The sequence below is a fragment of the Pelophylax lessonae genome, assembly GCF_965119305.1.
Source record: "Pelophylax lessonae genome assembly, chromosome: 2".
Lineage (NCBI taxonomy): Eukaryota > Metazoa > Chordata > Amphibia > Anura > Ranidae > Pelophylax > Pelophylax lessonae.
In genome coordinates this window covers 56825292-56849855 of record NC_138769.1, presented here as the reverse complement: position 1 = coordinate 56849855, position 24564 = coordinate 56825292, and the positions used below count along the sequence as shown (strand labels likewise).

At 42.9% G+C, this 24564-nt stretch overlaps 1 protein-coding gene across 1 annotated transcript; it reads right to left on the bottom strand.

Moving 5' to 3' along the window:
* Nucleotides 1-4065: 4065 nt before the first annotated feature.
* Nucleotides 4066-24012, bottom strand: RIOX2 (ribosomal oxygenase 2; the record flags this gene model as incomplete). The annotated part of the gene is made up of 9 exons (XM_082246909.1): nucleotides 4066-4261; nucleotides 6770-6862; nucleotides 7484-7569; nucleotides 13931-14117; nucleotides 14814-14916; nucleotides 16834-16937; nucleotides 17035-17163; nucleotides 20773-20892; nucleotides 23590-24012. 9 exons carry the CDS (start codon nucleotides 24010-24012, stop codon nucleotides 4091-4093), a joined length of 1416 nt encoding a protein of 471 aa, XP_082103035.1. The 3' UTR covers nucleotides 4066-4090.
* Nucleotides 24013-24564: the final 552 nt, after the last annotated feature.

Here is a 24564-nt window from a genome sequence, read left to right as displayed (position 1 = left end):
TGTCCCCCAATGTATTTAAACACGGTACGGTCTAAAACAGAATTGTATTTCTTCTTCTGCGCACAGACAAAAATACACGGAAATCTGCAGCCTGCGAGGTTTGTTGTTCATGTGATCACGTGATGGGGACTGAGAGCTGTCAATGTCAGCATGGGCTGTGTACTGCTAGCTGAGAAAGGGAACACAGCTTAAAAGGGTAACTCCACTTTTGTGGGGGGAAAAAAAATTGCAAATAATATAGTGTATAAAATTGCAACAAGTCATATTGTAATTTAATGTTTTTAAAAATTACCTTTTCTTTTCAATCTGCAGCTCTGTAATTTTTTGTAAAATGCAATGCAATATGGCTACCTGGAGCTGTTCTGTACACAGAATATATACTGGCCGCACCCCAGAAACATAATTTCCTGCTTGTGTGATTGGCTCACCAATTTTCCCAGAAGTCTGCCTAAGATACAAGTCAGATTTCTGGCATCCCCTGCAACAAAAATGTCATTTTTGGTGAGATATTCCCAATAGGAGCACGTCTAAAGGGATGCAGGCCCAGCAGCTGCCACAGCTGATAGAGAATTATGAAACCACTCCCATTAGACTCACTTTCCCCCATGATTACAAACACACTGCAGTTTCTTCAGAACAAAAGGTAGGACTCTTTGCAATGTACAGAGATCACCCAGAGGGGAAAGATTTTTTCTGAACAAAAGTGGAGTTACTCTTTAATGTTTCTCTTAGTATGGGGCTGGGTTTGAAACATTTCTTGCTTCTATTTTTCTACTTTAGGCTGATAAATTAACAAAATGTTTCAAAGTGCATTTTGGCTCCCTTATATTTAAGCCCCCGTTCACATGCAGGCGACACTACTTCGCACCGCGACCTCCGAGGTCGCGGTGCGAGCAGCGCGCCGCGACCTCGGAGCGGCCGCTACGGACTTCATAACATTGAAGTCTATGGCGGTCGCCTCCTGGTCGCCCCAAAGAAGCTCCGGACCCTTTTTCTAAGTCGGAGCGACTTGTGTCGCTCTTATTAGAACGGGTCCACAGCTTCCCTATGGGAGGCAACCTACGGCGACCTGTGAGGCGACCAGGTCGCCTCACAGGTCGCCTTAGTGTGAACGAGGGGTTTTCAGTTTTGGATTAACATTTGTTTTTTGTTACTTATAAAAGTAATGTAATATACTGCACACTGTGAAAGCTGCAGTCTGTGGGCTTCAGGTTTCATAGTGGCTCTATACATGGCACAGTGACAGCTGGGGTCAGCAGGTTTGTTTATAAACAAACCTCATCTGTACACCATGACTGGCTGTCTGGGTAATGACAACTAAGAACCACGCAGTTTGGTTCTTGAAAGTTAAAGCAGGGCTCCACCCAAAAGGGGAAGCTCTGCTTATTTGCCTCCTACCCCTTTCCATTGCCACATTTGGCACCTTTTGGGGAGAGGGAGCGGGTACCTGGTTTTGACAGGTACCCGCTCCCACTTCCAGCTTACTTAGCCATGGCAAACTCATCCGAAAGTTCATCCCCCTCCTCCTCCCCCCCGCCGCCAGACCATTCACGAAGTGCAGTGCGCTTCGCGCATGCGCAGTGGGAAACCGGCTGTGAAGCCACAAGGCTTTACTGCTGGTTTCCGTTACCCGAGATGGCAGTGGAAGCACCCGAAAGTCGAATAAAAAATCGGCTCAGGTGAAGACACCGCTGGATTCGTGGACAGGTAGGTATCCCAATATTATATTAATAATAATATTACAGAATTTGTAGCTGCTGACTTAAGTTTTCCAGAAGGAGCCTGGAACTCCACTTTAATAAGAGACCAGCATTGTAAACCAGTGACGCCACTGTCTCACAATCAGGTGCAGGCACCCTAGAACAAAGATTACATTACCCCAGCAATGGGTACTGCATATGGGAATGTGAGAGTCTACAATCCGTGGTCAGAGAACGTGTCTTTAGATGTGCCCCTTTCTCATCCATGCTGGCCTAATCTGAGGAAGTCTAGGGAGCTTGCACATATAGAGGAAGGCAAGGGACGCTCATTTCCATATAAGTCCCTATCAGGGAATACGTAGAAATGGCAGGAAGCTTGATGTCCCGTTATATCTCGCAAACAGCAGTGGAAGCAAAAGATAAAAGGCCATTTATGGAAACTTGCTTTATATCCTTAAATACATTAAATTGGGCTTATATTTTAAGATTTCCTATTACCTACTTCCAGCCATACACTACTAGTCAAGATTTTTTGTTTAGAGAAAATTCCAGGAGGTAACGGAGGCCATTCAGAAAGTACTACAACTGTGCTTATGTCTGGAAATTCCATTCACCTTACTCTGAGGCTTGAAATATCAGCCTGAATCCACACATCTCCTCTCATGTCTGCTGCTTGAACTAGATAGACTTATGTCATTTTTCCTCCAGACTAACTAAGTAATGATGCCGTATTTTACCGTGGTCAGAAATGAACCATCCTCCAAGCTCTTACATTTTATAGGAATCAAAACAAAAAGATCTGTATCTGCGTTACCAGCCCCACCCAACTTCTACACCCCCAGAATTTTACATCACACACTGAATTCTTACATCAGCATCCACACTTTAAGAACTGGGCCACCCGTTTAGGAATGCACATAGCACAGTGACCAGCGAACATTGTTTGGTCATTGTACAGTAAGGTAACTTCATCAAACATCCACAGACCTGTAATGCAGGGGCTATAAAAACAGTTTGCAGTGTTGTTGGAAGCAGAGCAGTCAGACTGTACACCAGTATTGCTAGTATTACAATGGCATTTCTAATCAAAGTGGTTGTAAACCCTTACATATACCCAGTAAAGTGACTGGCCTCAGGTGATACAAAGAAATGAAACAAATCCTCCCACATAAGTTGTACCTGTCTATCTGCAACCTTCTCTTTTCTACATCCGTTCAAAAAACTGTTTTTTTTAAAAGCTTGTCAAGAGTTCAGAGAAAAAGGGGGTGAAGAGCTGAAGTTACACTCTGCAAAGCTCAGTGAGAACTCAGAGCTTATTGGAGGGAAGGTACAACCCCCCCCCCCCTTCCACACAGGAACAGAGCTGAGGCCATCAATCAGCTGGAGGCCCCTCCCCTGACACCTTTTTTCTCTTGGTGTCAGGAAACTTGTCGGAAGTGAGTCATGCTGATCGCAGAGTAACAAAGTACACACTATATGTGCTTAGCTCATCGTTCATGTCGGAGATTTACAACTCTAAAAGAGATTTTCAGGTTTGCGTTCACTTTAAATAGTTTGTTAGGGCCAAGCCCCCTTGCTGCCAGATATTGGGAGAGTCGATCTTAGCACATCTTAGCCATTTTGGAGAAACCTTGTAAATTTACCAATGAATACAAAGCTTCCTCTGATTGACTGACATGAACAGGCTGGCCCATGATGTCATAATTTCTACTTCAGCCAATTAGAAGAAGCCCTGGATTCACTGATAAAATGACAAGTTGTATCCTGAATGGTGGAGATGTGTGAAGACCAATTCTCTGTATATCCAGCAGCAGAGAAGTCACTCGTACTGCTATTGGAACACAGCAGCTGCTCGCTAGCTAAAGCTACTACAGTCTATTACAGGAGTCCCAGCGGCCACACTGTTCTGCAATGGATACATTTGTTTGGGCAAGCTTGGCCTAAAGTTTTTAACGTGAAAACAATTCTATTTTACAACCATTTCACTTTAAGTACTAACACCAAAGGCAAATATTTTAGCCATAAGATAAAAAGGCAGGACTTGTTGAGATGATAAGTTGGCACAAATGCAACAGGAGTATGGCATGTCAGGAGGTAAGACATAACAGATACAATGAATACAAACCAGTAAGAGTTCAGAGAAATGCCTGGTGATCCATGAGGTCATAATGAATCAGACAAGACTAAGGAATGAGTCCACTCTTGCTGCAACACTGAGCTGACAAGATCAAGTAAGAGGAAAAAAATAAAGGCACATTGGCGCTCTCCAGCCCATTGTAAACATCAAATGATTTCTTTGCTTTTGGTAGTAGCAGAATTGAGTGAACACATAAAACACAGCAGCAGTAAGATTGTTCCGCTGGGCTGGTGTTACGGAGACAGTATGGTGTTCAGCTCTCAGTGTGGACATTCTCAATTAAACCCTCAGTCCACAGAGAGATGGCCAGGTTCACCTTGTCATGGTCATCCTCCAGAGGAAGCTCATTAACACGCAGTGGCTTGTTCTCCCAGACTGCTTTAAGTGCATTCACGTGCGACAAAGGGAAACGCAGACCACTCACCTGCAGAAGAGGGACAGACCAGACAGCTACAAGTTACAATCACATATAAGAGACACATGATATAAGTCTTTTTAAGTGCATTTACCATTATTACAATAGCTATGTTTATTAAACAACTGGAAAAACTGGGCATGCCAAAAAAACGTCATTGATGTATATAGGGCATGTATATTACACCCTGTCCTCCTGGCCACCCTCCCTCTCACACCTGCCAGCAATTCACAGCAGGCAAATGACAGCTGGGAGTCGCTGCGTAAATACAGCAGCTGAAAGAACTGTTGCTGTCAAAAAAAGGACCTTCTGACTAAGTGTTTATAAACACTGTTCAGACAGGACAGAGATACAAAAGTGACAATTTACATTTTGTATCTACTCCATTTCATTCATCTGCAGATCAAAGGAGTAAGCTTCAGTCTGCAAAATAAAGCAATCTGATGAGGTAAAAAAAAAAAATACAGGGTTCCTAGTTAACCCTGTATTACCCCCTAGTTTATCCTAATCAGCCATATTTAATGGCTTCCTGATAACAATTTTGTTGATTTCTTTTTTAACCATTAATATTTAATACTTGTTTTAGTTTGTGTTCATTTTATTTGATAATTGAAGAAAATGCTGGATTAAAGAGAGAATGGGCTCCATTCACAAAGCAGGTTCTTATACCATCCGAGTAGGAGTACAGCGTTTTTCAAAAAGTTCTTTGACATTTACAAAAAAAATGCTCCTAAATTACAAGTTATTTTATGAAGTCATGTGGTATTTTAGAAGTGAAAGCCTGCGGTAACTTCCTGCAGGCGGTAGCCAGCGTCCTCACCACAGACTGTAAACAGCTGGTTGTTAAGGAATGGGCAGCTGCCGCCTTTCTTAACAACCAGTACCTGTCATGGTTGTTAAGGAGCACGTGACCAATGCATACTTAACAGCCAAACCCCGCTGACAACTGAACGTAAAAAAAAAATTCCTGGCAATGACAAAGCTTGAGGTAATTGTAGCCCTATTAGTGCACTTGTGACAGAGACAACCTGTTTTATGCGATATTTTATGCAAGCATAAATAGTGAACTGACATTTTCAGGATTGCATGCGATACTTGGGAAAACACCTAATACCGCATGCGAACTGGTTCTGTAAATGGAGCCCACTGTCATTATGTATGAAAGTTAAGGCACATAAAAAAATAAAATAAAAATGGCAAAAGAGCCCTTACTATTACTATACTTGTGGCAATATGTACACCCCTATTGCTGAGCAAGTGTTCCTACTATTTAGTGCAGCTTCTGACACTTCCATAGGTGTCACAGGCTTCTTTATCCTGGCTGCTCCCCCAAATGTCACCAACCCAATCGTCTCTGCTACTTGCATTGTAACCTTGGGTGATCTCAAATGAGAGAGCCGAGGAGGTTTTCAGCCACTGTAATCCCAGAGCTTGGAAAACGCACAGAGCTGCCCTTTATTTATAAAGTACTGCCCACTATTCTACCTTCTCAGCCACACTACACTTTAGACAGTTTACTGTCATACTTTATATAATCAGCATACATAATTATAGGGATCTCTCCTCATAAAAATTACCTTTAACAACAATTTTTAGCTTCTGGAAGTGTTTTTTTCTTTACATCATCTGTAGTTAAATATACCACTCTATAATTTTAACTTACTGGCCCCTTAAATGTTATAATCAGCATGTTATACGCCATTAGTAGCTGTGCTCAGCAAACAAAAGCTCAGCCGTACAAAGGCGCAGTGATTTTCTATAGCCCCACAAAGGTCTTGTTACAGAACCTGCTGGATACCAATAAGTGTCACATAGCATAAAACAGGTCTGCCCGCTACACCTTGTGAGCTGGCTCCTGGTGTGGAATAGAAATTACAATGTAGCAGAAAAGCACACTGACAGTGCAACAGTGCCCCCTGCAGGCCAATCCCCATCAGTGCTACATGTAGTTTACCACCATCCAGATCACGCAAAACCTGTTTTTCTTTCAAAGACAGGAGAGGAAGCTCAACTCATAAAACAAGGCTATTTCCCCCATGGGAGAGATATTTTTCTTACTTTTACTTGCACTTAGGGAATTTTGCAAACATATATTAGCTGACTACCATAAAACAATAAGAACAGAGGGAAGTATGTTTTATTTGTGCTGGCGACATATTAAAGCTGTCATACCACAGCACACTCAGCTATGTACATGGGGGGGGAAGAACAATACTATTACTACTCACTATTCAGTCATATTCCCTGCGATACCTAAAAACCATCTGCCATTTACCCTTATGAGGAGTTTTAAGGATCATGAAAAACTTTCAGGCAGTGTATCGGCTTAAATTTTGATTCACATATATGTATTATATATATTCGTAATAATATATTATATATATATATATATATATTTATTATTTTGAATGTGTGACACCAGCAGAAAGCTGCATTCGGCGACGGTGTAAACAATAGATGTTATCTTGTGGTACCCCTTTAGAACAAATGCCGACCCCGGGGTGCGTGCCTACTTACTGGAGGGCTTTCTTCAGTGTCTGAGACCATATGAGATTCCCGGTTATTGTTTAAGGCATGGAAGATATATATCATCAATTCATCTGTGGGATCCTATAACAATACATGTATAAAATTGTTAAGCTATTTAAACCAAAAACTGAATCAACATTCACCTATGAAGTTATCTATATAAGCATCTGAAATGTCTTTGCTCTAACCTACTGTACATTACTATTGTTGGTTGCTGCAGTGTCAGATGGCTGTATGTGTTGTATGCACAGATGTGGATTTATTGTACATAAATCTGCCTCTACACCCATTTACACTTAGTATTATACAACTGTGTTTTGGTTCTGCACTCTTTGCACATTACATGGTCTTACTGAATAAGTCAATACCATTATTTTACCCTTTGGATATGTAACAGACCTCCTGCACAAGACTGTATAGAAAGACAAAATCAATGGTCTTACTAAATAAGTCAATACTATCCCTTTGGCCTTTGGGAGTGTAACTGACCTCCTGCATTAAAGTGTATAGAAAGACAATCTCCTTTTCGTGCTTTCAATATTCTATGGGAAACCAAACGGGAGAATGAGACTAGTTGTTACATACATAAAGCAGAAATCAATTAAGCTAAAATTTAAGTAGATATAGGTAACCTATGCTCAGATGCAGATTTTTTCCACGAACAAACAAAACAGAACAGAAGAATCCCAGAATAATACTCACAAGCATCTTAGGAACATGATCTACTGTCATGGCAGCATAATCCGGGTACTGCAGTCTAATCGTGCTGTTTAGGTTTGGAGGATTGACTATACAAAAAAACACAAATAAGAACATAACATTAGTAGTCGGACATATGTCAATACTTAAAATATTTCTGCTGTAGCATTAGAGCAGATGCTGGATACAGAGCAGAGACTGAAGTCCACATTCATCTTAAAGAGGTGCAAAATGAGGCAACACCACTTCACTGAGCACTTACATGGATAACTATAATCACCATTTCTGCACTGTGCTGGATGGATTACTTTTCAGATTCCAGGAAAGTGTCCTTTTTACCTTTAAAAGGTTAAATGAAAAGGATACTCTCTCCCACCCATTGCATCCTTCTGACAAAATGTGATACTCGCATTACAAGTAAATACATATTCGCCAGCACACCAAGGATCTTGCAAAAGCAGTCCAAAAAAAATTTTATTCAAGATACGATCACATCAAAAAATAGTGCAACGTTTCGGAGCCGCACAGGACCCCTTCGTCAGGCATGTGTATTTACTTGTAACTAATCCAGTTGCCAACTGGTGATCGCTTCAGCACCCAATACACACGAGCCTACAAACCAGGAAGGTGTGCGATAGGAATATGAACTATACTCGTATTACAGACCTCAGATTGAGGCAAATTATCTTCTTGCATTAACCTGGCCAGAACGAACAGCCTGGATCCAGCAAGGACAATACCTACATGCCGGTCATTATCCTCTATGGCAGGAGTGTCCAAACTATGGCCCTCCAGCTGTTCAGGAACTACAATTCCCATCATGCCTACTTATGTCTGTGAATGTCAGAGATTTACAAAGCCTCATGGGATGTGTAGTTCCACAACAGCTGAAGGGCCGACGTTTGGAAATCCCTGCTCTATGGCCAAGCCTGGTGTATGTGTGCTGCTTAGAATGTCCACTGCAGGATAAACACAGGCAAAGGGCAACTAGCAGATCTTACTGCCTGTGGTTTATATAACAGAACAAAGAGGTGGGACAGGTGATATTACTTCTTACAAAAAAATGTATAGCCCTCTCAGTTATCTTTTTGTTCAGTATTTTGCCCGATAACAGCTTACACGTCTAATGAAGTTGTATCAAATCATGTTTAATATTACAGGATCTATTGGTAGTTATCATAATCACATTTAGGGTCAATGCACACTGGGCATAAAAAATTCTGCTTTTACAGGCATTGACTTTTTTTTTTTTTTTCAGCCTGTAAAAGCAACTCTATGTTAATCTATTTGTCCATACACATTAGGGATTACAGGCATATTTGCAAAGGAGTGATTTCAGGCAGAAAAAACATCACAATTGCATTTTTGAGAGGAGCGTTCGGGCAGAAAAAACACTTGACACCCATATACGTGGCATTTAGGAGCATTCTGAGTTTTCAAGTGTACTTTGATTATAGTGAAAAAGCAGAGGGAATTTTTTCGGAAAAAAAGACTTATAAAAAGCAAATGCCCATCTCAATCTCTCGTGCAATATGAGCCACTATGAGCATTTTTATGCTGCTTTTTCTGCCAGGGGTTCTGGCATTTTTTTCAGCTGCCTAGTGTGCATGGATGCCTTAAGATATTGTTAGATATTTGTAGCACTGCCACCGTGGGGCTTGCTGTGTGAGGACTTCTTGGGCCTCCCTCTTAGTGCAGACAGTCACTAAGGGACAGTTCACACATCCATTCTTACTCCCAGTTGCTCGTCACTCAAACAGTCCAGGGGTTTTGGTTTTTTAGTATTTGTTGTGGAACTTGGATGGGAGAAGGGAATAGTGGGATACTCCAACTTGAACTATTCACAGTTGATAAAGACAATGCTCACTTGGTCTCACCAGGTTACTTGTGGAAGCAGACACACTGCTTTAACCATACTGCCACTTGTATGGAAGAATTAAGTCTTCTTGATCTCACTAGCAGCAGACTCAATGCAACTACATTATCTTCAGGACACTCTCTAGCATCCCCTTCACTGACGTCCATCCACTGACTCGAGATGGCCCTCACAGGACAGGCCCCATGACACAGATCTGTGCTCCCTGTAAGCAGAATCAGATCCTCTCCAGTGTCTCCCACCCAGTTAGCTCTGCAGGACCTCCTGGTTCAGTTCCTCTTTGACTCTCCAGCCCTCAGGTCGACCGCCTGAGGCCGCATGGCAGCTTCTACAGAGGAGGGGCAGCCGCTGCTTCCCTCTGGGACCCCGCTCTCCAGCTGAAAGCACATGTGCCCTTCGCATTTATACAGTATCCTAGCATGCACAGAGGCACTTTCCTCTGCCAATCTCCAGGGCTATACTAAATCCCTGTGCACTCATTTGTCAGGTTTCCTCCTACTGTCCAATATGCCTCCCTATTGGACCAGTGTGAAACACTTCAGACAAACTGAGCTGCACCTGAGCACCATGAACAGACCACACTAATAGATCCTGCTCTCTGGTAAGCAGAAAGCAATATAAATGTACCTGGCAATCTCTCTGGTAAGCAGAAAAGATCAGAAAACTATATAAAACTATATACTCTCTTCTAGCAGCTACCTAGGAGGGTGCTACAAAAGACACAAGTCCATTTTGTATATAAAGCTGTCATTTAAACTAATCTCTGTTACAACAAAGGGCAAAACAACACGAAACATAGGAGAATCAGGAGAGAAAAAAGGGAAATAGAAGAGGTGCTAGGGTGAAGATGGCCAGCAGAGGGAGTCTTAATGTAGTTAATGCAAAGCATACCTCTGCTCCTTCATTGCTATGGGTTATACAGTGGGGGAAATTATTTTTTGATCCCCTGCAGATTTTGAAGTTTTGCCCACTTACAAAGAAATGGTCTATAATTTTTTATCATAGGTGTATTTTAAATGTTAGAGACAGAATATCAACCGAAAATGCAGAAAAAACACATAAAACAAATGTTATAAATTGAGTTGCAGTTCAGTGAGTAAAATAAGTATTTGATCCCTAAGAAAAACATGACTTCATACTTGGTGAAGAAGAAACCCTTGTTGCCAAACACAGAGGTAAGACGTAGTTGGTGACCAGGTTTGCACACATCAGGAGGGTTTTTGGTCCACTCTTCTTTACAGATCTTCTCTAAATCCTTAAGGTTTCTTGGCTGTCGCTTGGCATCTCGAAGTTTCATCTCCCTCCTACAATTTTGATCGCATCTGAACACAGCACTTTCTACCAATCATCCTCTGAATCATTTAGATGTTCATTGGCAGACTTCAGACAGGCCTGCACATGTACCTTCTTGAGGAGGGGGACCTTGCGGGCACTGCAGGATTTTAATCCATGACGTCGTATTCTGTTACTAATGGTTTGTTTGGTGACTGTGGTCCCAACTGCCTTAAGATCAGTCACAAGCTCCTCCTGGGTAGTTCTGGGCTGTTCTCTCACTTTTCTCATGATCATCCTTACCCCATGAGGTGAAATCTTGCATGGAGCCTCAGAGGGCGATCGATGGTTATTTTGTATTCCTTCCTCTTTCTTTTGTGAATAATTGCTCCAACAGTTGTCTCCTTCTCACCAAGCTTCTTGACGATGGTCTTGTAGCCAATTCCAGCCTTGTGCAGGTCTACAATCTTGTCCCTGAGGTTCTTTTAACAGCTCCTTGGTCTTGCCCACGATAGTGACGTTTGAAAGGAAGAAAGAGATTCTATGGACAGGTGTCTTTTATACACATATCGAGTTGTCGTTAGGAGCACCTTCCTAAAATTAACAGCACTAATCTGTTTTCCACATGAGCACATACTGTCTATGGGAGCCACAGTTATTGTTGGTTGGTAGGGGATCAAATACTTATTTTACTCACTTAACGGCAACTCAATTTATACCATTTGTAACAGGTTTTTTTCTGGATTTTTGGTTGATATTTAAAATACATCTATGATAAAAATTATAGACCCATCATTTCTTTGTAAGTGGGCAAACTAACAAAATCTGCAGGGGATCAAATATTTATTTTCCCCACTGTAGTTTCAAAAGACAGTGGTGGAAGTAAACATTTTAAATGTGTGAATTATTGCTTTAAAAACGTATCCATGAATACTGTGTATTTCTATATGTACATGAGCTATATTTGTTCATTGCATATGCAGGCTCCAGCTTTGTAGTGCTACAAATTGGTTGTGCTTTATGCTCTCTTGCATAATGCAAGCCTGAGTCGGCCAACTCATTGACACCCCCCCCGGAGACTGGAGTGTGCATATACCAGTCTGAACATTTCACCTATTTCACCTTTGCGCAAACTGGCTCTATGAAACTCTGTATGCATCTAGAACCACCTCAGTCGATCTTTTTTGACGGCAGCTTACACACCTGTCAACTCTAATAGATGATCTTGATGTGAAGTATCCAATATTTAATTGTAGCTTCCATTGTTTGCATTATGATTGTACTATTACTATGTATGAAGGCTATACATACTAATGCCTTTTTTGAGGTGATGTATTTATGGTTCAATTTTTGTTTCCTTTTTGCTCTTTTTGTATTTTAAGATTTAAATCAATAAAAATCTTATGTTTTATCTATCCAGTGCCTGCAAAGTCCATGTTCTCCAACAATTAGTTTCTAGTTCCTAATAGGATGTGGCACTTATTTACCAACACATGCCTCCAGTATACTGCGATCTGGTAGCTCACACCATTTAATCACCTACAGGCTGTGTGACTCAGTGACAATCAACAAACATTAGTGTTGTACATTGGTATACGATATGTTCAAAGTGTTGGGGGAACATTGTATGAGAAGGCTGCGCTTAGGAAAGGTCATGTGCAATAAAAATTCACTTTCAGGTGATCCTGCCAGGGCCCATTCAAATTCTGGTATTCTAGTATGTTGTGTTAATGCACATTTTGTCACGAGTTAACGCGCGTTGCATTGAATGTGCTTCCAATGCAGAACAAGCATCTTTTGACAACACAATGCACCATACCAGACAGCAATGCATTACCCTGCGTTGTAGTGGGCTTCAATGCATAGGTGCTGAGGCTGTGTTCCCAGGGGCTGAATCACTCTTTTACATGCACTAGTACATTAGCATGTTGAAGTGCTATTCATTTTGGAGTTTAGCAGACCACAAAGCACAGCACTTTAAATAAAATACATTGCTGAAAAAAATTAAAAGGAACACTTTGAAAACACATCAGGTCTCAATGGGGAAAAATCTCATTCTGGATATCTATACTGATATGGACTAGTTAATGTGTTAGGAACGAAAGAATGCCATATCGTTTGATAGAAATGAAAAATGATCAACCTACAGAGGGCTGAATTCAATGACACCCCAAAAATCAAAGAGAAAAAATAATGCAGCAGGCTAGTCCATTATGCTGAAATTTCTTTGCAGCAACTCAAAATGGTATCCAGTAGTTTGTATGGCCCCCACGTGCTTGTATGCATGCCTGACGTCGGTTCATGCTCCTAATGAGACGACGGATGGACTGAGACATAAATGTCTCAGAGGTGTTCTTTTGGATTTAGGTCAGGCAAGCATGAGGGCCATTCAGTGGTATCAATTCCTTCATCCTCCAGGAACTGGCTGCATACTCTCACCACATGAGGCCGGGCATTGTTGTGCAGCAGGAGGAACCCAGGACCCACTGAAGCAGCGTAGTGTCTGACAATGGGTCCAAGGATTTCAACCCGATACCTAATGGCAGTCAGGATGCCATTGTCTAGCCTGTAGAGATCTGTGTGTCCCTCATTAGATATGCCTCCCCAGACCATCACTGACCCACCACATAACCGGTCATGCTAAACGATGTTACAGGCAACATAACATTCTCCATGGCTTCTTCAGACCCTTTCTTGTCTGTCACATGTGCTCAGGGTGAATTTGCTCTTATCTGTGAAAAGCACAGGGCACCAGTGGTGGACCTGTCCATTCTGGTGTTTAATGGCAAATGCCAATCAAGCGCCATGGTGCCAGGCAAAGAGCACAGGGCCCATTAGAGGATGTCAGGCCCTCTAGCCACCCTCATGAAGTCTGTTTCTGAATGTTTGGTCAGAGACATTCACACCAGTGGCGTGCTGGAGGTCATTTTGTAGGGCTCTGGCAGCTCTGTCCAGCTCTCCTAGAGTAACTGCCTGTCTCCAGGAATCTCCTCCATGCTCGAGACTGTACTAGGAAACACAGCAAACCTGCTGGCGAAGACACATATTCACACTGATCCTAGCCAAATGCAAAACTAGTGTAAAACAGTCGGAAAAGATGAGTAGGGAAAAAAATGCCAGTGGCCTCCACCTGTAAAACCATTCCTGTTTTGGAGGTCATCTCATTGCTGCCCAATGCTATACTCGGATTAAAAAGCGTGTCTTTAGATTTTTTGAGCAGTGTATATTTTTAGCAAAGCATTTATTTCACAATGTATGAATGTAATAATTATATAGAAAAGAAGACGCTGTAAGAAACGCACCCGATTTCTTTGTGCTTCCTTTCTCCTTGTTAAGAGGAGAGCCGTCTTTCACATAGGGTGGCAGTCTATTCCCCATGAAGTCCCGCAGCATTTCACATGAACGCAGCTGGCATCCTCCTTCTATCCGGTTGGCCAAGTCCTTTAAGAGACCAGCCAAGGTGCTGCCTGCACTGGTTGGACCTAAACACTAAACACAAATGCACATAACATGCTAAACAAACATCCCATGCAATTATACACAATACCACCAACTATTTGGGATTTAGACACAATTAAAAAGGTTTTCCCAGTTTGTATATTCAGAGGAAACATAAAAATAAACTTCACTTTGAAAAACTAGCTGAATCTGGAAACAATGGGTTATATAAAATGTTACTATATAATATTGCTTTAGGGATGCAATGTTTCCAAGACACAATTCAATACTAAAAGCGATGTAAGGAAAGATGTTGGGATACAAATAAGGGGCTATCATTTTGGTTCGACACCCGTCTTAACTACATAAATGAACCCCTAACCTGAAAACCACGCATCCACAGACATTTGTACTCTTTCCTGTATACCTGTTCTGGGTATGGCTCACTAGGTTGTGCGAATGGAGGATGACAGCTGTGAATTTTGTGCATAAAAAAGAAACATTTGCAGTGGCAGCTCCATTATGTTTATCCTCACAGTTTCTCTTTAATCCAGCAGCTGACTCTTGCTTAATGCCTTTGTGTGCAGCAACACATGTCCACCGAAATCTGGTTTGCTGGGAGTGTGGACTAGGATTCCATGTCACCTACAATGGCTGCTACTGGGTGAAAGCCCATTCTAACACTTCTCCATTTATCTATAGGGAATCCATACACACTGAAGAATATTTAAGAGGTTTGGTCTATACCAGTAATTGTTGAAGAGGAATGCCTTTTCTCAGGTCCACATTTTCCTTCGCACCATCATGTAGGAGTGCAGGCATCAGGTCCTGCAGATAGTCTGCCCAGGAGCTTTACACAGGACAAAGAGAAATAGTGAAAGGTTACAAATCAGCAAGGAGACATACCATGGTTTTGCAGGTTAACATTGTTGTTATGGTAACACAAAGAAATACATAGTACCCTATCAATAATGAGAGATCAGATAACTATCTGCAAGAGAATGCAGTGTATACAGCGGATTGTGCCTGCAGTTTAAGAGTTTGGAGCCTGTCATGTCCTTCAGAGCGGTCCTTGTATTTCCAGTGGACACTCCATCATAGGAAAGGATTTCCATCACATGACTTACAGGTCTTGTGACTGGGTTCTCCTCCTCCAGAGATTTGTGACCCCCATTCTTTAGAATGATCACGGCTTCACTTGATTTGTAGTCCCAAATCAATTTTAGTGTGCACTGTCCTTTATAAATGTGCCAGATTTTTTTTTTTTTTAAATGCAGTAGCAGGGCTGTAGTAATCCATACCACTGCTTTATAAATCAACTCCATATTCAGCAGCAACCTAGCTGGGTATTGATCAGGTGAGATCCTATTATATTACTACAATGTTCCCAGCTACAGAGTGCTGCTGGAAAGCACTCTGCTGAGTTTATGAGTGTCAGGCTTGTACGGTGCCGAATCGCCTAGAGGCAAAACTGGAAGCCATACAGACACAGGAATAGGTAAGATTTTCACACCAATATTATATGAGAAGTGTCCATAAAACCATAATTCCATACATAATGTTTGTATGAACAACAGTTCATGTGTCTGCAGGTTTCCCACGGAAATCAGCAAAAGAAAGTATAATGGGTCTTCAAAATACAGACATTTCAGGAGCCTGTAGAAACAAGAAGGAAGTAATAATCATGTTTGATTGTGGCAGACATAGAGATGAAGTCTTGCAACGTCTAAAAATCTGAAATTTTATGCAAGGTACACATCAAGTACATTATTTTCTCAGTACTAAATGCCCCTTTATGTAGAAGGCCATTTCACAATGAACTGTAGAGAGAATACAGGCTCCAATCTAAGTGCAGCATGAAAAGTTTTATTAGGCTGTGATACAAGCTATGGTACTCACAAGCATGGATAATATAGAGCGTGATCCATAATATACATGATGTCCATGGATGTAGATCGTCAATCCAGTAATGTGTTCAGGATGGCCTCCAGCGGTCACAGCTCCCGCAGTCCTTGCCGGTGGTTGCCTGCGCCATCACGTCACATCAGGGAGGTGACGTCAGGAGGAAGCTGTCATGCGTTCCGGGACACAGGAAGTGCCGGCACCACCGGCAAGGACTGCGGGAGCCACTGGAGGCCATCCTGAACACATTGCTGGATTGACGATCTACATCCATGGACATCATGTATATTATGGATCACGCTCTATATTATCCATGCTTGTGAGCACCATAGCTTGTGTCACAGCCTAATAAAACTTTTCATGCTGCACTTAGATTGGCGTCTATTACAAGTCCTTTCTTCTTGCTTGCCACAAGAGCTGCCTCTCCAGTGACTGTGCATGGACTGTTTTTTGCATGGATGTTTTTTGTATGGACTTTTTTAAGCTTACCCATGGACTTCATCAATAGTTAATAATCCTTTTTATTGATAGCACTATTAATATTATCATCATCACTCTCTGGAGGGTGGGTCCAGTGGGTCCTCTATTCTGCCTTTTTGCGCCAGTATAATGTTGCATTTCACAAGGACCACTGCCTTGCTTAGTAGAGAGTGAGACCATTTTAGCATTTTACCATGCTGAATGTATGATATGGCATATATAGTTGGAAGTAAAAAAGGACAAAACCCAAATACTTCCATACATTCAGCTTTGGTGGGAATTTTATACTAAGGGCTTTTTTTTTTTTCCTTTTCGGTTTAGCGCATTGTCTTTTGTTTTAAAATCCAAGTTCACATACCATTTCTTGCAGCCAGAAAATACTTACGTGTTCTGATAGGTGCTGATAGTCACATGTGTGGAGTGTGAGGAGCCTGCAGGCGTGTCAGCCTCATGAATCACCCCTCTGGGAAAATACAACATGTCACCTTCCTAAAAGGAACAACTGTTTTAGTGCTAAACCTTTATCTCACTGTTATGTTTACAGACTAATTCCAACTAGTCTGGAGATATTCAGAAGGGCCATTACCTTCAATATGAAATCATGAGTGGGTGTTAGGACCTTGTCCACAGGGGCCACGTCATATTCTCTAGCCAGGGGAACAATGGGTTCATAGAGTCGCCAGTGCTTCTCACCCTCCACCTGGAGGATAAACACCTGGGAAGACAAATGGGGACATTTATCAAGTAAGTTAGTGACACAATTATGAAAGCACCATTAATAAATCCTGCAGCGCTCACACAAATCCTCCAGTTTGCATAGAAACGAACAGATACCATTTGTAGCAATAAAACCAAACATTCAGTCTGTGTAGTGCAGTGGCTTTGCTGCTTCAATGTGTATAGTGCAGTCCACACAATTGGAAAGTTTGTATCAAAATGACAAATGTAAAAGAAACAGAGTGCGGGAAAACACTAACCAGCTGGACACAAGCAGCTCAGTCCCAGCAACTGACACCCAGTCTGTGTCCAAAGATAAAAACACTGAGTTTTCTACAAAAGTGAGCAGTTCCCATTTATGGGGACGTCACCTCCTCCTCCTCCTCTGCAATACATACACTTGCACTAATTATGAAAGTAACCTACTTTCATCTACCAATGTCTATGCTACAGTTTTCACAAACATTTGGATAAAAGCACAAACGTTTTAAATCAAATTTAACTGGATTATAACAATGCACGTGTGTGGTGATATTTCCACCATGCTGTACATCGAGCTGCTGCGTTATACTGCCACCTAGTGCAAACTGGAAAGATTACCATAAAACATGAAATACAGTAAGGCTCCATTCACACCTGGGCGTTTTCAGCTCCAAAAACGCTCAAAAAAAACGTTCCAAAACGCCCAACAAGTAAAACCCCATTCATTTAAATGGCCCCTGTTCACATCTGAGCGTTTTGCAAAACGCCTGTAGCTGAAAAAAGTACATGAGCTTCTTTTTGGGCTGATTACCAGCGTTTTTAATAGATGTCAATGAAAAACGCCTGAAAAAATCGCGGTAAAATCGCGGTAAAAAACGCTACGCTCAAGTGTGAATGCAGCCTAAACCCCGGCTCCATTGCGGTTCAGTTTTTGCGGTCCCAGTATATTGCGTTTTTTTTTTGTAATGTTATTTTACTATATAAATCATTAAAAATGAAATATTTTTGTGTTTTCCATTGATCTTGCTATGTCTCTCAGTATATTTTATGTGTTTAAATGAGTTTCTATTGTTTTAAAAGTGTGTTTAAAGACCTTAAAATGCTTTTACACGTACAGTGACAGTAAAAAAACATGCCTACAATGCATTTTAATAGGGTTTTTCTATTTCGCAGATTTACACTTTTCGCGGCTGGGTCCGGAACGTAACCCCCGCAATGGAGGGGGGTTTACTGTAGGTACAGATGGGGAGCCCCAACATGGTCTGCCTCCTGAGTAAAGCTTACAGATATTCTGAATGTGGCGGCAGAGATGTGATAGTCCATGGCAGAACAGTTCAGAAGTTAAAGAGAGCAGAGATGCTTTCTCGTGTGTCTCCTGCACTTTGCCACAGAATACAAGAGCAAGTAAACTTTTCCTGTTCTCTGTCCTGGCCCTTGAAAGTTTCCTTAAGGGCTTTGCTGTGGATCATTATCAAACAGCACCTCTTCCATCTTTCCTGTGGATTATTTCGCACCGCACCTCTGCCATCTTTTCTGTGGATCTATAACAGACAGCACCTCTCCCATCTTTTCTGTGGATCTATAACAGAGAGCACTTCTCCCATCTTTGCTGTGGATCACCAAACAGCACCTTTCCCATCTTTTCTGTGGATCACCAAACAGCACCTTTCCCATCTTTTCTGTGGATCACCAAACAGCACCTTTCCCATCTTTGCTGTGGATCATTATCAGACAGCACCTGTCCTGTTTCTGCTGTGGATCATTTTGGACAGCACCTCATCCACTTTTGCTGTGGATCATCAAACAGCACCTCTCCCACTATGTGGATTATTATCAGACAGCACCTGTCCAATTTCTGCCATAGATCATTTTGGACAGCACCTCATCAAACTGCAACTCTCCCATCTTTGCTGTAGTTCATTATCAGACAGTACCTCTGCCATTTATTCTGTGGATCATCGTCAAAACAGCACCTTTCCCACCTCTGCTGTAGATCATTATCAGATAGCACCTGTACCATCTTTGCTGTGGATAATTATCAAACAGAGCCCCTTCCACATTTGCTGTGGATCATCAAACAGCACCTTTTCCATGTGGATCATTTTCAGACAAGCACCTGTCCAATTTCTGCCGTGGATCATTTTGGACAGCACCTCATCCACCTTTGCTGTAGAGCAGTGGTCTCCAGAATGCAGCCTTTGCCTTCCTGTATAGGGCCCTTGGGACAAGTCTCCTCCCACTGATATGAGACACTATTCTGCCAACTGACATTAACAATGAAGCACAATATCTCCCACTGACATTAATGATGGGGCACTGCTTCTGCCCCTAATACCAAATGTGGCAATGTTTACTCCCACTGATGCCTGGAAAATTTCCACTACCGCTGACCATAGTCCAGCCCCCTAAAGTCTGAAGGACAATAAATTGGCCCTTTATTTAGAAAGTTTGGAGACCCTTGCTGTAGATCATCATCAAAAAGCAACTATCCCATCTAGCTCATTATCAGACAGCGACTCTGCCACCTTTTCTGTGGATCATCAAAACAGCACCTCTCCCACCTTTGCTGTGGATCATCAGACAGCACCTCTCCCACCTTTGCTGTGGATCATCAGACAGCACCTCTCCCACCTATGCTGTGGATCATCAGACAGCACCGGTCCCACCTTTGCTGTGGATCATCAGACAGCACCGGTCCCACCTTTGCTGTGGATCATCAGACAGCACCGGTCCCACCTTTGCTGTGGATCATCAGACAGCACCGGTCCCACCTTTGCTGTGGATCATCAGACAGCACCGGTCCCACCTTTGCTGTGGATCATCAGACAGCACCGGTCCCACCTTTGCTGTGGATCATCAGACAGCACCGGTCCCACCTTTGCTGTGGATCATCAGACAGCACCGGTCCCACCTTTGCTGTGGATCATCAGACAGCACCGGTCCCACCTTTGCTGTGGATCATCAGACAGCACCGGTCCCACCTTTGCTGTGGATCATCAGACAGCCCCTCTCCCACCTTTGCAATGGGTCATCAAAACAGCCCCTCTCCCACCTTTGCTGTGGATCATCAGACAGCACCTCTCCTACCTTTGCTGTGGATCATCAGACAGCACCTCTCCCACCTTTGCTGTGGATCATCAGACAGCACCTCTCCCACCTTTGCTGTGGATCATCAGACAGCACCTCTCCCACCTTTGCTGTGGATCATCAGACAGCACCTCTTCCACCTTTGCTGTGGATCATCAGACAGCCCCTCTCCCACCTTTGCAATGGGTCATCAAAACAGTCCCTCTCCCACCTTTGCTGTGGATCATCAGACAGCACCTCTCCTATCTTTGCTGTGGATCATCAGACAGCACCTCTCCTATCTTTGCTGTGGATCATCAGATAGCACCGCTCCCACCTTTGCTGCGGATCATCAGATAGCACCGCTCCCACCTTTGCGGTGGATCATCAGACAGCACCTCTCCCACCTTTGCTGTGGATCATTATCAAACAGAGACCCTCCCATCTTGTCATGTGACTCACAAATGCACTAAACCAGCAGGATGTAGGTAAACTAGTACATTGTTTTAATGGCAGCCTCAGCTGTTCTACCTACAATACACTCCATATAACAGCTTACCTCTACATCATCATGGTGAGCGGGCAGGCCCTGAGATCCTGATGGCGTGATATACACATTACATCCAACTAGTGTACCAAAGAAACATTCAAGCTTCTCCATGATCTGCCAGAGCTTGTCCTGTACAGGATAAATATTACAGAGGAAAAGCAAGGTTTGAAAAAATCTTTTAAAAAGACAGAGATTTTCGCCTTATATAATCACCTGATCTGTCCCCGAACCTTGCACCAATGGCATCCACATAAATGTAAAAGCTTTTACCAAAGATTCCCAGTGATTCCCAAAGATTCCCAGTGCCGCACAGTAAAGGGAAAGCCTGATAGAGGCTCTAAATCTGCTTTATCCAAACCTAAAGAAATGCCCACCTAAACATAAATGCAACAGCTTGGGCTATATCCATTCCATGACCACAATGCTTTGCATTCCATGGCTGTGACTGCCAGCAAACACGACCCTTTCAAATCATGGTGCCAAGCCGCAAACATGAACATTGCATGCAGTTGCGGCACGGTGGGTCAGCATTTAGAAGATTCGACCAGGCAGTGTGTGGTGACATATTAGGGTTGATTTACTAAAGGCAACTAGACTGCGTACTTTGCAAACTGCAGTTACTCAAGAGCTTAGTAAATGAGGTAAATCTTCACTTTGCAAAGAGTACCCAATCACATGCAAGGAAAATAAAAAAAAACCTGCATCTCTGCTAGCACATGACTGGATGATAAAAGTCAGCTGAGCTTTTGCTCATTTACTAAGCTCTGGAGCACCTCCTCTTGCCTGTCAAAGCATCAGTAAAAATGGCCTAATATATGAATGAGCTCTTACAGCTAAAATGTCAATGGCTCTATTTAGATGACGGTTTGGCAGGTTTAAAGGGTCAGTCCATCAAAAAGTAAGATTTTTGTAACAGATGGTCAGTACTTGTTCTTTCTATATATGTACTAATCATCACCAAGGACTTCCTACTGTCATTCCCAAATCTGTCACTGCCCTTCTCTGAGTTTTGAATGGGGAAAACCCTCACAATGGCCACAGCAGGTGTGAAGACCTAAGAACTCCAGAACGGATATCTTACAGACTTCCTGAGATATATAAGAAACAGTCAGGGGTTTTACTCTCCAGCATTAAATATCAGTTTTGGGTAAAAAGGGAACCTGTCATAAAAAAAACTACTGCCAGGCATACCTAAACCTTTCTTTCTTTCAATATATAGTCATCTACTGCAGTATAAACAAAGTTAAAGCGGTTGTAAACCCGATAACAAAAACAAACAAACTGCAAGACAAAGGCATAATGAGCTAGTATGCATCGCATACTAGCTCATTATGCATTACTTACCTTAGAACGAAGCCCTGACACGGACCCCCGGACATCGCTGCGGATGCTGCCATGATCCCTCTGCGTCTCTTCCGGGTTCGGCGGCTCCGGCGCTGTGATTGGCCGGAGCCGCGATGACGTCACTTCAGCGCATGCGCGCGGGAGTGATTTTCCGGCAAGCTCCCGGCAAGGAAAACTGAAGGTCCCCCCGGACCTTCAGAGCGTGTGAGCGGCTGCATGCACTGCAAATATCTCCTAAACCGGCCGAAATTGTACCTACAGGTAAGCCTTAGGGATGCACCGAAATTTCAGCCCAAATTTTCGGCCCGAAAATGGGCCTATCCCATTTCGGCCAAAAATGGGTTAAAAATGCCGAAAGTAATGGCCACCGTGAGGAAGGCGCAGCGCTGGTTTGAAAAGACGCGCCTCTGGCCGGCAGCCCTCCTCTCAATGATGTCCCTACTACTGCGATCTCTGCATTAATGAACTAACAGACTGGGCGGGGGGAGCGGCCGCTAATAGCTGTAACTATGTGAGCTTCACTTCCCTGTCAGCGGGACGATGTCCATGAATGAACTGACACTCCGGGCAGAGCGGCCACTAATAACTATAACTATGTGAGCGCTTCACTTCCCTGTCAGAGGAGATACCCGCATGACAGGGAAGTGAAGGCTCACATAGTTATAGTTATTAGTGGCCGCTCCCCCCCACCCTCCTGCCCGGAGTGTCACTTCATTCATGGACAGATCTTAGTAGTAGTGACATCACCGGGAGGCGGGCGGCCGGCCAGAGGCGGGACTTTTGAATAATGGACACCGGAGGAGCTGAGTGAGTAGGAGAGGGACGCTGAAGGGGTATTGGTATTAGTAATATGCAGCATGGGGGGGGTTAATGCATTGCCACTGCTGGTCACTGATGCATTAGTGACCAACCAGTGGCAGTTAATTAACCCCTTTGTGCTGCATTAGTGCAACCAGTATCAGTGTTAATTAACACTGGTTGCACTGATACTGGTTGCACTAATGCAGCACAAAGGGGTTAATTAACTGCCACTGGTTGGTCACTAATGCATCAGTGACCAGCAGTGGCAATACATTAACCCCCCCTCATGCTGCATAATACAAATACCATTGGTAATTAAATGAACCACTTGCCAACCCATCACAGTACATATACTGTGACAGGGTGGCAGCGACAGGTGTACGTCACTGCCTGCTTTTGGTGTATGCCCCTCTTCTATCTAATTTAAAATTATTTGGGGAAAAAGTCATTTTCGGTTTTCGGCCAAGGGCATCCTTCATTTTCGGCCCAAAATTTTCATTTCGGTGCATCCCTAGTAAGCCTTATTATAGGCTTACCTGTAGGTAAAAGTGTCAAAAAGCGGGATACTACCGCTTTAAACATTTGTTATATAGAATTACACATTATCTTTCATAGTCTTCTGTGTCCTAAAAACGTGACATTTTTCCCCACAGAGGATACAACTACGGGCCATATTCTTACTTTGTATCTTTGGGGCTGGTGAAACTGTATTGTGGCTTTGGCATTTCGGAAATCCTTCATGATTTCTGTGTAGTTGGCTTTTCCCCGTCTAGGTAAGAGCACTTTCTTCCCATTCTTACACTTGCACAGGTTCACATCTCTGCTGTAGTAGATCCCTTGCCCGCTGGCATTTTTCAAGTCTTGCAGCGGGAAGAGAGACTGGTAGTAACTCTGCACATTGGGGTCACTGCGCTGGATTAACAATGGCTTCTTCTCCCAGTAAGTGCTGAAGAATTCATCCTTGGTCACCGGGGCAATGAAGCTTTCAAAGAGACTTTGTGGGGTGGTGAAATCCAGGGGAGGATCGGTTAATAGTGGCTCTTTTTTGGTGGGTATGGCAGCATCATCATCATCAGCATCCGCCTGCCTTGCTCTTCGTGGCATTTTCTATTGAGAAAACACAAATTAATTTTTAAACATATCAACACAAAAACCTAAACCTGCCCCTTTCACAGGCCCTTTTGACTAGTCACATAGCATGAAACATAGGTGTGCCCATTGGTGATAGAACAGTGATAAAGGAGAAGAGAACTCCCCTGTCATTGCTGGTAGCATATTTCATTTGTGCCAGGAGTTTATCTTTAACCACTTGCCTACTGGGCGCTTTTACCCCCTTCCTGCACAGGCCAGTTTTTAGCACTGTAGCACTTTGAATGACAATTGTGCAGTGGTGCAACACTATACCCATATAAAATGATTATCTTGTTTTCACAGAAATAGCTTGCTTTTGGTGGTATTTAATCACCACTGGGCTTTTTTATTTTGGAAAAAAAAAATGTATATATTTTTCATAGTTTGTTATAAAATTTTGCAAACAGGTAATTTTTCTCCTTCACTGATGTGCGCTGATGAGGCTGCACTGATGGGCCCTGATGAGGCGCCACTGATCGGCGGCGCTTGTAGGGGACAGTGACGTGGAGGAACTAGTGGGCACTA